Source organism: Episyrphus balteatus, chromosome 2 (assembly GCF_945859705.1).
Source record: "Episyrphus balteatus chromosome 2, idEpiBalt1.1, whole genome shotgun sequence".
NCBI classification, from domain to species: Eukaryota; Metazoa; Arthropoda; class Insecta; order Diptera; family Syrphidae; genus Episyrphus; species Episyrphus balteatus.
The window spans coordinates 126,260,499-126,275,072 of NC_079135.1; the positions used below are offsets into that span (position 1 = coordinate 126,260,499).

At 32.1% G+C, this 14,574-nt stretch overlaps 1 protein-coding gene across 8 annotated transcripts in view; it reads right to left on the reverse strand.

The window, feature by feature from the left end:
* Positions 1-4,640: 4,640 nt before the first annotated feature.
* LOC129911382 (protein scalloped) overlaps positions 4,641-14,574 on the reverse strand; it is a 205,016-nt gene continuing 195,082 nt past the window's right edge. For 5 of the 8 annotated variants that reach the window (XM_055989178.1, XM_055989177.1, XM_055989176.1 and 2 more), the window contains 8 exons: positions 14,319-14,449; positions 9,697-9,996; positions 6,909-6,949; positions 6,643-6,835; positions 6,521-6,583; positions 6,280-6,446; positions 4,844-5,078; positions 4,641-4,775 (listed from right to left, as the gene is read on the reverse strand). In XM_055989178.1, coding sequence (XP_055845153.1) covers positions 4,662-4,775; positions 4,844-5,078; positions 6,280-6,446; positions 6,521-6,583; positions 6,643-6,835; positions 6,909-6,949; positions 9,697-9,996; positions 14,319-14,449 — 1,244 coding nt within the window. In that variant the 3' untranslated portion in view covers positions 4,641-4,661. The remainder of the gene's footprint in view (positions 4,776-4,843; positions 5,079-6,279; positions 6,447-6,520; positions 6,584-6,642; positions 6,836-6,908; positions 6,950-9,696; positions 9,997-14,318; positions 14,450-14,574) is intronic. The other 3 variants (XM_055989173.1, XM_055989180.1, XM_055989179.1) reach the window with 3 other exon arrangements.

The window sequence follows — 14,574 nt, forward strand, 5'->3', positions numbered from 1 at the left end:
TACTTTCTAAAATCTATTGTTGTGATTCCTAAATATATATATATTCATTTTTTTTTATATTTGTTTTTAGTCGCATTTTTCTCTTTCATTTTACTTTTGTGTAGTTTTTTTTTTTTTGTTTTTTATATAATATATATATATATTTATATTTATTTTATACTTATTTTTTTGTTTTATATTTATTTTCATGTAGGCACTATTTTTTGGAAAATTCCTTTTATATTTTTTTTTCTTATTATTTTCTTTCCTCTTTATTTTTTTTTAATCTGAAACTCATTTGTGTATTTTTTTTTTTAATTTTTATTTTCATTTAATTTAATTTTTATTTTTAAGATAAAATTTAATTAAATTAATTTAGCGGTGGATTGATTTTTTTTTTTATAGTGATTTAATGAGAACTTATTATGGGAGTTTATCATTTAGATAAAAATGTTGGATATGTGTTTTTTGGTTTGTATTTATATACACATTGATATAAATAATGTTATATTACTTTTTGCTCTTAGTTCTTTTATTTTATTTATGGGATGAGATCAGTTGATTTGTATTTTTATAACAAAAATAAAGAAAATTCATTTAAGACTTGAATGTGGTTTTCCTCTAAAAAAAACTGTCAATAATTTGTATGTTTATTTGCAAAGCATTTGCTTTTTGAATTGAAGCCGGGGTTTTGAAAACGATTTGAGATAGGTTAAGAAATCCCTCTACACTATCCCCCAAAGAACCTTTAAACACAGGACAAAACTAATAGTTTTGCTTCTATAAAGCTTAACAGGAATTATCGTACCATTTTCAGAGCTATTATAGAAGTTGAATAGTAATATCAATGTCGGAGTTAAGCAGTCTAGATATTTAACCCAGAACGCAATAAAGCAAAAGTGAAAGCAATGCTCTCATTTTTAATGCATTAAAAATGCATACAGAGAAGTTCAACATTTTCAACAAATAAAAAATCAGATTAGGACTGATTGTGTAAGCAATATACACAAAAAACCAAAAATGTTAGAAAAAAAATTCTGAAAATGTACTAAAAATGACAACATTTTCAGGCCGTTGTTAATTTGTTTGACATCTTCTGTTGATTTAAACTTGCCAGATCAACAGACAGTTTAGTGTTTATTTTGTAAAATGCAAATGCCATTATCATCTGATTTATTGCATTAAATTGAAAAAAAAAAAAAAAAAATTGAAGTATCATACCGATTTTAACTCCATTGTTCAACGGACCAGTAAAGTCCGTCCGTATGATAAATCTTTTTTCTTATTTTTAATGCATTAAAAATACAAACAGTGCATTACATATTTTCAATCTAAAATCACAGAGTGATTGGGTAAACAAAGCACTTAAAAATACTTTATTTTCCAAAAAAGATCTAAAAATGTACTAAAAATAAAAACGTGTTAACAGTTTTTAGACATTGCTTTTTAACGAACAATACCAATTGCACAAAAAGGCAGCTTTTTTGATAGGTTGGAGCAAAGATTATAGAATATTCTATAATCTTTGGTTGGAGTCTGTTTCTAATATACTACATAGGTTAGGTATAATAAATGTTATCAAGTGGACACCACAAGATATTACAACAACCACGGTTGCCACTGGTGAAAGAAAATTCCTACCAAAATTCCCCAGAAATCCTACCAAATTATACAAAAACGTACCAAATCTCGAATTTGCAGAGAATAAAAATGAAGCGAAACGAAGAAAAAAAAATTTAAAAAATTCCAGAAAGTAAAAATGAAGCAAAACGAAGAAAAAAGGTTAATTTCTAGTTTTCGATAAAAAAAACATTACGAAGATTTTCTGATGGTCTTCAGAAAATTTCGTTGCTTTTGTCATTTCAAAACTAAAAATTGGTATTTCAAAGATCTGAAGTTCTGAAGTGGAGTGATTGAATGAAATTAAAAGTTGTAGTGACCTCTCTTCCAAAATGAGTTTTGGTACCACAAGGTTCATCAGTTAGAAATGCAAATTTCGGTCAATTTCTGACGTTATTTGGATAAACTTATAATTGAAGTTTTGAAGCTACATTATTTTTTCTTACTAATGCATTGAAATTGCAATTTTAGAAACAGATTTTGTAATCTACAAGAATGGAATTAAATAAATGTAATTGAATGACTTGAGAATAAAGCGTTTAATAGTCATTCTAAAAACTTTAAAATAGTACCTAAGTATTTTAAGGTGACTTAAAAAAAAACCTACCAAATCGAGTTTAAACCTACCAACCTACCAAAGCCAAAAAAAACTACCAAGTTTGGTAGGATTCTACCAAAACGGCAACCGTGACAACAACTTAGAGCTTACCGGCTACCTACGCATACAAATCAGAACGCACTCAATGCCATTGCATTCACAGTGTTGCCAGTTTTATTTTTTTTTTTTTTACCACCAATATGACTTACATACTTTACGTCAAATTTTCTTCAGGCATGAAAAACACACCCATAAGCAATTTTACGTTGGAATTCCTTAAAAATTTAAATGAGCATGAAGGACAGCATTAATTCAGGTGCGCATTGTTAAATTGCCAAAATAACAAGAAAATGAACTATTGTAAATGTACTAGACAAAATTAATAGTTTTTCGCAAGTTTTAGTTCTGTCGCTTCGTTCTTTGATTAATTTAAACCGACTTTTATATCAATTCTCAGTATAAAAAAAATAGCTCCGAACCTTCTAAAAAATGTCTGAAAATACGTGTTTCCCTTCACATTTTAGAGAAATTCCAAATATAAAATTTTGCTTCTATAAAGCCGTACAGATGCTATTGTTGCTTTGGTAAAACTTTATAGAAGCAAAATTGTCCTTCCACTAGGTAACTATTTTCGAAAATTTAAAAAGTTGATGTATATCGTGTTTTGAAAACCCATTCAAATCTCAAACAAAATTATCAGTCCTCTCATAGTATTCATAGATATTTGAAGTTTTATATGTTACCAAGCAATACTATTCGAGGTAGCCATTTCTCTCGTTCGGGAATCACAAATTAATTTTTTTCCAGTTAGAAAAAGGATTATCGAAAGGTGCAACAATTTATACTTTTGAAGTAATACTCCTTTCCGAAGTTTATTTCAGAGTGAAAATGAACTTTGTATCAAATGTCAAAATGACATTTATCCATAGCGATTACATCGAGTTATTAAGGTGTGAACCTACAAAAATTTAAGAAGCATGTTCACACGAGTACGAAAAACGTTTTGATGAAAGTGAATTTCTGTGAGTGAAAGTTATAACTTCAATCGCGTGTACTGTACATACACTCTTTTTTTTTTGACAGCTCAGTGTTCTGGTGGAAACTAAAGAGCACTTTAACGTCATTGTACGTTTAATCTTAGATTAAGATCTGAACACAAAAATATAGACAGCGGTCACCATGCCTAGAATTAAGCTCAACAACATCTACTATGAAAACTATGATAGGACTGTACCTAATATTCAAAAAGTAAACCAAAAAACAAAACCCTGTACAACTTGAGGAATAAAAGATTGAACAACAAAAAAAAAATTCAAATAATTAATCAATTAACACACCTTTTTCTTTGTAAAATCTAATTCCGACCAAAGTTACCCCTTCTCATCAAATCACTGCCCTCATCGTTACGTAGAGATGATGGCATCCCAGTAACAGTTGTCATTCTCGATTGCACTATTCCCGACGAGATCAATGGTGTCGCCGTCACCGTCATTTCACTATTTTTCCCCATGTTGCTCAAATTTAAAGCATTCTCACTGAGACAACTCACCACAGCATTATTCACCTCTGCCGTCATTCCATAGCCGATAGAGGGAAATCTTAAGAAATTTAACGGTGATGACGAACCCATCTTGGACGGGCAACAACTGTCATCTAACAATGATGACATTTGTATTGATGAGGCTGTTGCATCGTTCATAATGCTATTTCTACTACTGCCATGCGTGTGCATTGAAGTATTGTTTTCAATTAAATTTAAATTATTATTATTATTATTGTTGATGTTGTTATTGTTATTATGAGTTAAATTTAGATTAACACTATTCTCGTTACTAAGATTATTATTGTTTTTTGACCCCGTTGCTTCCATGTCCTGTGATAAATTACAAGAGATTTGAACTTTATCCTTAATAGTACTATTATTGCTACTACTATTCATATTACTACTAATCCTACTTATTAAATTACTATGATATCCTCCGGCGGATGATAATGTTGTTGCTGATGATATTGTCAATGATGCGGCATTAGATGGCACCGTAGATGACGTTTGGTGCTGCAGCAGCGATGGTAGTGGTGTTGGTGATTGTGGCGATGATGAGGGCGATTGGGGTGATGATTTGACGGATGTTAAATACTTGGCTGCAGTTTGTTGTTGTTGTTGTTGGTGTTGTTGATGTTGCTGCTCTTTATCTGAAGTGATTGTGCTATCTACAATTTGTGGTGGCAACGCCATAGCTGGCGATTTTGCCATAACAACCGCAGTGACAGATGATGGCATTATGTTTGCCATGTAACTGCTGTTATTATTCAGGTTCATAGTCTCATTGTTGTTGTTGTTATTATTGCCACTATTACTACTACTGTTATTATTGTGGCTTAGACTTAAGCTATTATTATTATTATTGTTCTCATTAAGGTTACTGCTGCTATTGCTTCTAGTGGCCAATGGAAGAAGCTCATGCTATTCTTTTATCAATCGATAAATATGATGTGTTGCACCACTATTTTGGGCCGCCACTTCAAACACGTATGCTATGCATAATAGTGTTTCTTGTGTGTCACGTGACGCAATAACCTAAAAAAAACATTAAAAAATTAATTTGATGTAAAGGTTAAATTAACAATTAGTCTGTTTGAACTAACCTGTAAAATTGTAAAATTTTCCAGTACACTATTCATCATGTATCTTTCGGGCAGGTTCTTCAGTTTTTGAATAAAGTTAATCATATATTCGCACATCGGTGATTTTTGTATGCGATAGACAAAACGACCATTTTCAAGGCGGGAATATTCGGTTTCGACTTTTTCCACAACTTGACTGCCAAACGAACACACTTTTGTTGAACAGATAAGGACGACATTTTCATTGCTTTCAAATCTGAAATTAAAAAGGTTTTATATTATTTATTATTAAAATTATTGTTACAGGAGTTTTCAGATCTAGTTAATTGATATAGAAGTGAAATTGACGATAAGCACTCTTTAAACCAGTTGTTCAAACCTGGTTAAACCTTGGTTAAAAAAATTAACTCACGGCTTCCGGCAGATTGACTGTAGCTCAAATCTGTTTCAAGCTTTACTTCGGTATTTTATCATGTATTTAACTTGAATCCTTGAACCGGAGCTAAACCTAGGTTAAGCCGACAATTCAGAAAATGTTGCTGAAATGGCATTTAAATATTTATATTCCCGGCTCAGCCTCAGTTTAGACTCTATCAGCAAAATTTGAAACATGACTAAGTTTAATCCAATGCAGAAAAAAACTCATTCTTATCGCAAGTCTAAAGAGGATTGTTAACATGAGCCTTAAAACGTACAAATCACTTGCGGCGACTAAAATTGTAAAGTTTTTGACATTAATAACGCCAGAAATTAGCAAAGTGATAAAATATCAAACAGAATGTAACTACACTTGGCAATACACTCAATAACTATAGTGGGACCTATTTTCCAACTAGCAGTTTTGCTTTTATAAAGCTTCAGAAGCTATTTTTATTAAACTTGCAACTTTGTGCCCCATTGACAGGAGTAACAACTTTATTTTTATCGTATAAATATTAAATGTTCTGCTAACTTTTGTTTTTTAATGGCAACTCTTCACAAAAGAATGAGCCCGTCTATTCATTAATAGTTTTTATGACAAGATCATTGGAAAGTTGTTCTAATTACTGGCAAGTGTGCACTCTGGAAAATGGAGCATACTTACCGTTAAAATGATTGTTGTCAGACTTTGACAGATAAGGAAATTCGTTATTGAACGTACCCATATCCAATACAAATCCGTGTAAATGGGCACAAAAGAGTGATGCCAAATACTTTAGATATATACATAAGGTAGCGTACCAACTGCTTCAAAAGTTCGTTAAAGTAGGGTCGTATAAAAGACTTGACACTTCACTTATTATAAGTGAAAACACACGTATTATTTAATAAAAGCTACCTACATTGAGACTCGCTTTACTATTTATTTTTGGAAGGAAACAATTTGAAATAGCTAAGAAATATCATTGGACCGGGAATTCGATGACAGTTTTATTTAATAATTTATTTGTTTTTTTTAAATTTTGATAACTACTTACTGGCTTGTCACGCCATAGAAAACTCCAGCTTCTCCAGAAATTTCTGTATTAAGATCTGCCCAACATTTAACCAAATAGAAAGCATTTTGCGGGCCTTTTTCATAGAGATCTTTAAGACCGCCACTTTTTTCAGGGAATTTGTCTGATATTTGCCGGATGTCAACGGACTAAAAGATATCGATAAAAAATTCAAATAAATTAAAATTTAATTAATCTTAATTGAAAATAAGTTAAATTTTACCTCAAGCAATGGATCTGTATAGGACGGTTTGCCTCCAAGCTGTACGAAAAGATGCCGGTGATACTAAAATTAGGGAAATTATTTTTAGTACTTTTTCTTAAAAGTTGTATATTTTAACTAACAATTTCATCTCTTTGGATTTCCATAAACGCGGAGAATTCAAGTAATCGGAATTTGTGCGTCGCTATCGCTCTGCCTTCCCATGGTGGCTGGGCTGGTGGAAGACCTGCTTCAATTTCACCAGACACAGCTGTTGATGGTTTTCCGGCGGGATATGGTGGTTGTGTAAATGGCTTTATGCTGGAAAGATATTCTCTACTTAATTAAATAATTTACTATTCTTAAAAAATGGATCCATTATGTAAATCTTCGGTATGTATGAACTTACTCTTGTGAGGTGCTCGGCTGTAGACCTGGCTGCCAAAATTGCTATAAAAAAAAAAGAAAAAAAAATAATTAGAATCAAGGATTTATAAGATTAATCTTAGGAACTATAAAGTGCACTAGGCCAACATATTTTGTTGTTATAATTCTGTTAAGCTAAGCTACACAATCACCAATATGTCAATATGTTAATGGTAAATTAGTGACGCATAATATGTATGTAATTATGATTTCTAAAGAGTTTAAGTTGTAAGCATTATAGGAACGTTATTGGAACGATTCCATTAAATAAAGTTTCTAACGTGTACGAAATTTAAGAAATTGGTACATTTATTCGAAATAACAAGGAGAAATATTTTTAAATTTAAAATTCCCTAATGATAGATCAGTTTGAAGTCTATAAATGTTTTTGACGTTTCTGCTCTGAGCCCAACTCTCAAGTTTTAAAATTTAAACAACGAAACAGATTTAAAATATTTCTAACGGAAATGATGTAAGAAATTTTGAATGGTTTTGAACATAAGAGATACATTGTTCGAATTTGGTCAACTAGGCTTTCCAATTGGAGCCTCTGACAGCTATGAAATGTCAATATGAACGCAACTTTTTGCAACGTACACGTAGCCCCATTTACCGTATTATTCTTCTAAGTGGTAGTTCTCTTGGTACTGAACGCACTCATTTTATCAAATCGCAAACAATAAAAAAAAGTTTTCAACCCAAAACATTGGAACTCCATTCTGACTGTTAAAATATTATCAAAGTAAATTTTCTTATATATATCCTCTTAAGTCGGTAGAAACACTTTCTTTAATCTCTTGGCTTCAATCAACGTGGCATTAAACCAATGATCAAAATGTTAATGTCAAAACTTTCAATAAAAATTCCAAGTGGATGACGGTAGCTTAAATACCGTCAATTTTTTGATGTGAACCTCGTTTCAGTAGACATAGACAACCAATCTATCTAGTCTCTTGTAAACAAATTTGCTGGATGGTTCGAGCAAAAATAGGACCACGGGTAGGTGTGTCGAGAATGGCTGCGTTACTTTGGATTCAGGATACTTCTCATGTCTTCACATTCTATCTACTCGAACCAAACCCTGGTTCATTTTGATTGTTTTTACAAGTCTCCACTCTATTTGCGTAATTGTTCGTATTACTTTTGTTTTTTTTTTCTGTCAATATTATGGCAAATCAGACTTCTGTCAAATCAGACTTCATCATTAAGGGGTGATTAACTACTCATAGGTAAGTGTTACTAGCGATCTTCAATGGAACGTACTTTCAAAAAATCAATGTAATTCGTATCTATTCTGGCAGAAGAGCATGAGTAGATCTATTAGCCCTGTTCCTTTGGGAGGTGGCAAAGTACTACTAGTAGTTTATTAGCGATTTCAAATGGAACGCACTTTCAACGAATTCAATACAAATCGTATCTACTCGGAAAGAAGAGCATGAGTAGATGATAGTACTAGATTAACCAAAACATCTTCTAGTAGTAAACTACCAACTCCAATGGAACAGGGCTATTATAGTAAATGTTCTAGATCATCTACTGATGGAGTAAAGTCCCGCTCCATCTAGTACATTTAGTTCTAGAACTAGTCATAGTCATGCTCTTCTACCCGAGTAGATGGGAATTGTATTGATTTCGTTGGAAATCAATACTAGCAGTACTTTGCTACCTTCCAAAGGAAAAGGGCTTATGAGTAGTTTACCATCGCAAACGAAATGGCGCTATTATAGCTGTGTTCTTTTGTATGAGGTAGATTACTCATGAGCAGAAATTTAGTACTACCAACTTGACGTCCCAACACACTCAAACTGAAGATTAGTGTATATTTTAGTACTAGATTTACACTCATCTACTCATGAATACTCTTCCTCCGGAGAGCAGAGCTTTAGTATATACATTTTTTTGTTTTTTTTTTCTCATTTTCTTTAATATTTCCAATATAATATTGATGTTACAAAAATGATAAACTTTCACCGACTTCCTTAGACTTAAATTAGCAACAAATTGAATAATGTTTAGTACGAGTATTTCTTTTGAATGACCAAATATTAGACAAATTGAAACTACAACTATTTACTTATAGCATAAGAAGTTAGAATAAGCATCATCTTAATTTAAACTTAGTACAGGTAGTCCTATAACATTTATTAATTGAATAGGATCTAAAACAACAACAACAACAACAAATTCAATAGAGAAATTTTAGCTTTTTTATAGCATTTAAATGTAATGTGTATGGATGTGTGTTTAATATAAAAATCGGTTAAGTTCAACATAAGTAGATATTTATTCAACCTTTAGCATTTTTAACTTCTGATTTTGACAGCTGTCAAACTCTCAATTGTGACAGTTAATGTGACAGTTGTTAAACCAGACGTTTTTATATTGGTGTACTTCAATACAAGGTAAGTTTCTAGTTTTGATAGATCAGCTGTCAAAGATGATTTATGTGAAGAGTATTATTTGACAGTTGACTAACCAAAGACTTTAAACTACCCATTGCTAGTTGTCAAAATATCTTTCGAACGCTAAACAAAACCAATTTTATATGCTGCAATGCTTTACAATAAAATTGTTTATTATGGCATTTATATTTTTATTTAGGCAGCACACTTTGCATAGCAAATTTTGATTATTATGAAAGGCGCATCATTTAAGAATTCTGGCAAATGTTTTTTTTTTTTTTATTTTAATGAAACATTTATAGGAACATATAAATCATACGACTATAGTAGACATATCGAATAAAAGTAGTAGAGTGTGACTCTTCTTACACCAGGATACATCGGCGGATGGTGTAGTGGATGATGTAAATGGTGCGTATGAAGTTGCGATTGTTGCAGGTGGTGGTGTGGAAGGTGGTGTTGTTGCTGCTGCTGGTGGTGGTCAAGTTGTGCCAAAGTTGGTAAATGTGACAGTTGATGATGCGGCGGATGGTGTTGGGCGGACACTGCTGATTGATGGAGTGCTGCCAAACTTTTGGCCGCCGATGCAGAAACTATTTGCGAACTTGACATGGAGGATATTGTGTGTAGAGATTTATCTTTGCCACCATTGCTGCTACCTATATGATCCTAGAAAAATTCAAGGAAGAGGGAATAGGACGTGGTGGTGTTTTTTTGTTATTTTCTTTTTTTTTTTCGTTTTTGTTTTGTTTTGTATACTTTTTGGATAAATTTTACATATTTGTTGTTGTTTGTTTGTGTGATTATTGCCAAGTAGTAAAATGGTTAATGATACTGGAAGTATATTGATGAGACCAATGAACGATTTGATGATGATTTGATGAGAATTATTGAAGACACAGTGATTATAAAATTAGCAAGCGTAGGTTGTGAAATATGTATGTAGCTTGAAAGAACTGTTTTGGACAGTTCCAGATTATGAAATTATGACAGCTGAACGACGTGATGACACTATGACAGCTTATAAGTTTGACAGTTTTCAGATTATTTTAAATCGCTCAAACTCTCGACAAAACGAATTCAATCTTATCGACTTCCACAACACAAAACCCGAAACAGGTATTATTCATATAAAAATAGAATGCTTCCATTAATTAAGGGTAATTTTGAATAATTTATCAAATTGACATAACGAAAAAAAAGTTTCGTTAATTTTTGACATAACCATATTTTTTTTCCGTGTATAATGGTCAAGCCTTTAAGGCATAATTATAATTGCAGGAAGCAGTGAAAAGCTAATGTCAAAATCCTTCTCTTTACAAAACGTTTTCTGCCAGCGCCTTTTCTTTCAGTTTTGTTCAGATTAAAAAAACTGAACGATAAGTTCCTATCAATTATAGTTCTGCCTTAAGGCTACTAGAAAATGTATCGATAACCTAACGAAAAGTTCGGTCGAAAATACACTAAGCTATGAATGTAAAAAAACCGTTGTAGAATGTTAATTGTTATCAATCGTCAATTTATATATTTATAAATGTCGTTTACTATTTTTCTGTAAGGTGGCGCTATTTTATTTCTTCCTATAAAGAGACATTACCATTTCAGAGGCAGTCATTGAATTACCTCTTTCATGATTATAAATATTATCCAAAGCATTAACTTAGCTGAAGCCTCAATATAGTTTTAAGTTGTCCCAGGAAACATAAGTCATCACTTAAGAACTATATGGGTATACCGAAGGAGTCTACATTATTCTTAGTAAAAAATCCTTTACGTCAACCACTTATGTTTCTTTATTTCTTAAGTAAAAAATATTTCCGACTCACTTTTTCCAGAAAAAGGAAAATAAATCATTCCCCCACCTTAACCTCTTCTAGGCCAGTATATAATTCAACTTGAAATACTATACAAAAAAAAAAAAAAAAAAACTATTCAGAAACCACAATATTCTTCAAGTGCTGCACATGAACTCTCTCTCTCTTCGTAGAGCAAGCAAAGGTGGTTAACAAAGCGAAATATTCTCTGCCTTCATTCAGAGAACAAATAAGCAGCAGTAGCAAAGAAAATTCCTTTGAACGTCAATTGAGGTTTCATCCCAACCACCTTCCGGTAAAAGCAAAGTTAAAATAAAAAAGTTCAAAAATACAAAAAAAAAAAAAAAAAAAAAAAAAAAATAGTACCCTTTGTGCCAGTTTTCGTTGTTTCAGGTCGTTTATTTGTTTATTTGTTGTTATCCACCCTCAACTTAGTGCATTATTGTACGTAACGTAGTGTAGTAGTCGATGTTTGCGTTCCTAAAACCTATTTCATTCGAACTGAACCTCACAACTTTGAAATAAAAAAAAGTTCAAATTGCAATCACTTTTATCCAGGACAATTTATATATAAAATAGAGAACAACTACGATGAAATAACTCACTTTGAGTTTAGTTTGGATTGCAAAAAAAAAAATAAAAAAAAAAAAAAACAAAGAAGTTTTTATTTATTTCGTTGAAGGACAAATAAAATTTTCTTTTTTACTTTGTTTAGAATATGAAATAGCTCTGGTATAGGTATATTTTCTTGAAACCTTTTTACGTTTTAGTATAAAGTCTAGATTTTGGAGAAAAATGCTTCTGTAAAAATGTTGATAGTTTTTGAAAACAAAGCTTATTTGGCAGCACTTGAAAACTTTGACATTTGTGATGTCAATTTTTTCTAAGGATAAGTTTAGACGTGCATGGTTAGGGTGGAACCAGAAGAATGAAAAGTAGTTTTTAAATGACAAAAGATGAAATGCGCTTAAAATTTCGGCGAGTACAATGACAAGATTTTTGTTAAAGAACACTAAAGAGGTTGAAAAACTTACTAAAGAACTAAATCCCTTATGGAAGGGCATAAGGTCAAGGTTTGATAACTGACTAAATTATAAATAATGGCAAATTTTCATTATTCCATTGGTTCTCTAGACATGCCAGTTTATAATTTATAACAGTATAACACTTTCTTTAAACCAAAAGTACGAAAAAATAAATAATGGTGTTGGCCGTTAGTTCGTTGCAATGACAATGGTGAAAGTTTCGTAACTTTCTGCAAAGCTAGACTATTGCCGCCACCATGGTTATGCACTAGACATGGCACAAAATCAACTGGGTGTCACCGGGTAAGCAAGTAACATCCAACTAATTTGAAACAGAAGATGAGCGGATAGCGGATATAGAGCTATGTCTAGTTTTGGCATTATTGCCAAGCTCGTTCGCTTGTGCAGAATAACGATGGAGAATGCATTTGGATTGTTTCGAAAGAAAAATTCTTCGTTTTTTGGTCCCGTCTGCATTGATGGTGGAAAAAAGATACAACAACGAGTTGCACGGGCTGTATAAGAACACTTCTCTAGCCAAAAGAGCAAAGGTGCAGCGACTGACGTGAATAGGGCCTGTTCGTGCAGCGTATCGTATGCAAAGCTTCGGCCCGGAAAATTTTCGACTCCGTACTCCGCGTAGTACAGAAAGGCCTCGTCTAATGTGACGCACGCAAATGGAAGGGAACCTCAATCAACTTGTGAAGATTAAAGCAGCTGGCTAAGGATAGAGCTGGCTGGAGAAGTTTGTAGGTTGAGGCCCAAATTCACAGTGAATTGTAGCGCAGGGTTAAGGATTTGGTCACCTTAAAATAAGCAAGTATGTAATCACAAACGAAGGGCATTGAATGCTTAAAATTTGTCCGTGGTAACAAATGTTCAATAAATAATACATGTGAAGCCCAGCATAAATAAAATCAACTCCACTGCTGCTTGCAGAACTTTAACAAGCAGCATCAACGACATCAAGTGATTTCTAAATCCACTTACAGAGACAGCTTAGGACCCCGAGTGCTTTACTCAATAGTGGAAAATAGCAATTATCCCAGAAGAAATGAAATATTATGATCCATTGCAAAAAATAGGTCTTGGAATTCACATGCTGTCAGCGGTTGCAAAGTTAATATAAGGACTCTTTTTAAGAGCGAAAAACAGAATATCCCAGCTAGATCCTCCTACATGGACCATATAAAACTCTTGTGGATTATGAGCTTACACCACACAAGAAAGTAGAAAGGTGGGTTTTCTAAGGAGCCCATAGCACCGAAGAGTCGAAGAGGAATCCACACAATTGGGGGGAGAGTTGGCGAGAATTCAAATATTTCTTTAGAAGCTAAACACATATGCGCGTGTTTGCAATGGAGGCTCTATTCATTATAATACATTTTATAACATAATAAAGAATTGAGGACCCAATAATGTAAATAAGTAAGCAATTTTATAAGCTATACCTATTGTTGTAGTCGCAGGAAAGATAGAGGAAGCATCATGTATAATAAGGTACTATTTTATTTAAAATTTAGGTATATTTGTCAGAAATTTCAGCTCATGCAAGCCACTCAAAACCCTCTAACAGAAAAAAACTTATTGACTTAAAAAGTAGACAAACGAGAACCCTTCCCCATTATCTTTTTATTGAGTTAATAAAATAAAGTAAACCAAATTAAATGCGAACTAGAATCAAATGAAAAAATAAAAATGTTTTGATGAGCTAAACCCAATTAACAATTAAGTTCAATAAGGTGTTTACATACGTTGTGAGTTACTTGGTTCCTTTAAAAGGTCTTAAAGAAGTTCTCTTATATGTCACTTCTTAAATCCCTTAAAGAAGATTTTTTCATTATATTAGCTTAAAAAAGATTTTAAGCAAGGTAAAGGTTATTAAATCGAAAACAAAACTACACCTTATAAAAGCTTTATTGTTAATTGTATATGTATGATTATTTCAAAACTAAAAAAATTAAATGAATAAAAAGCATGAAACAAACAAATTCAACTACAAAATCCCTTTATTTTTAATTTTTATTTAAGATTATTATTTTTTTTTCTACTTTTATAATTTTTGTAAGTAAATTCTTATTCTTTGTATTTGTAAAATTAACATGCACATAAACACAAAAATATAAATAAAAAAAAAAAAACAACTACTTACAACTTTAAGTTTAGCTTGGATTTCTCGCAGTTTTCGTCTGGCCAGCACTTGAATATGTGAACTAACTTGCTTTCGTGTTCTCGTTTTTCCTGTGCGAAGTTTTATATATCGTGCTATGAGTTCATTTCGTCCTGTAATTAGACACAAAACAATTTTTTCCTCAGTTAAATACAAAAAAAAAAGGGACTTAAGCTCAATTAGTTCTTTGATATGTGGTATAATGTAAAAGCTTATAAATAGAAGTTTGTATATTAAT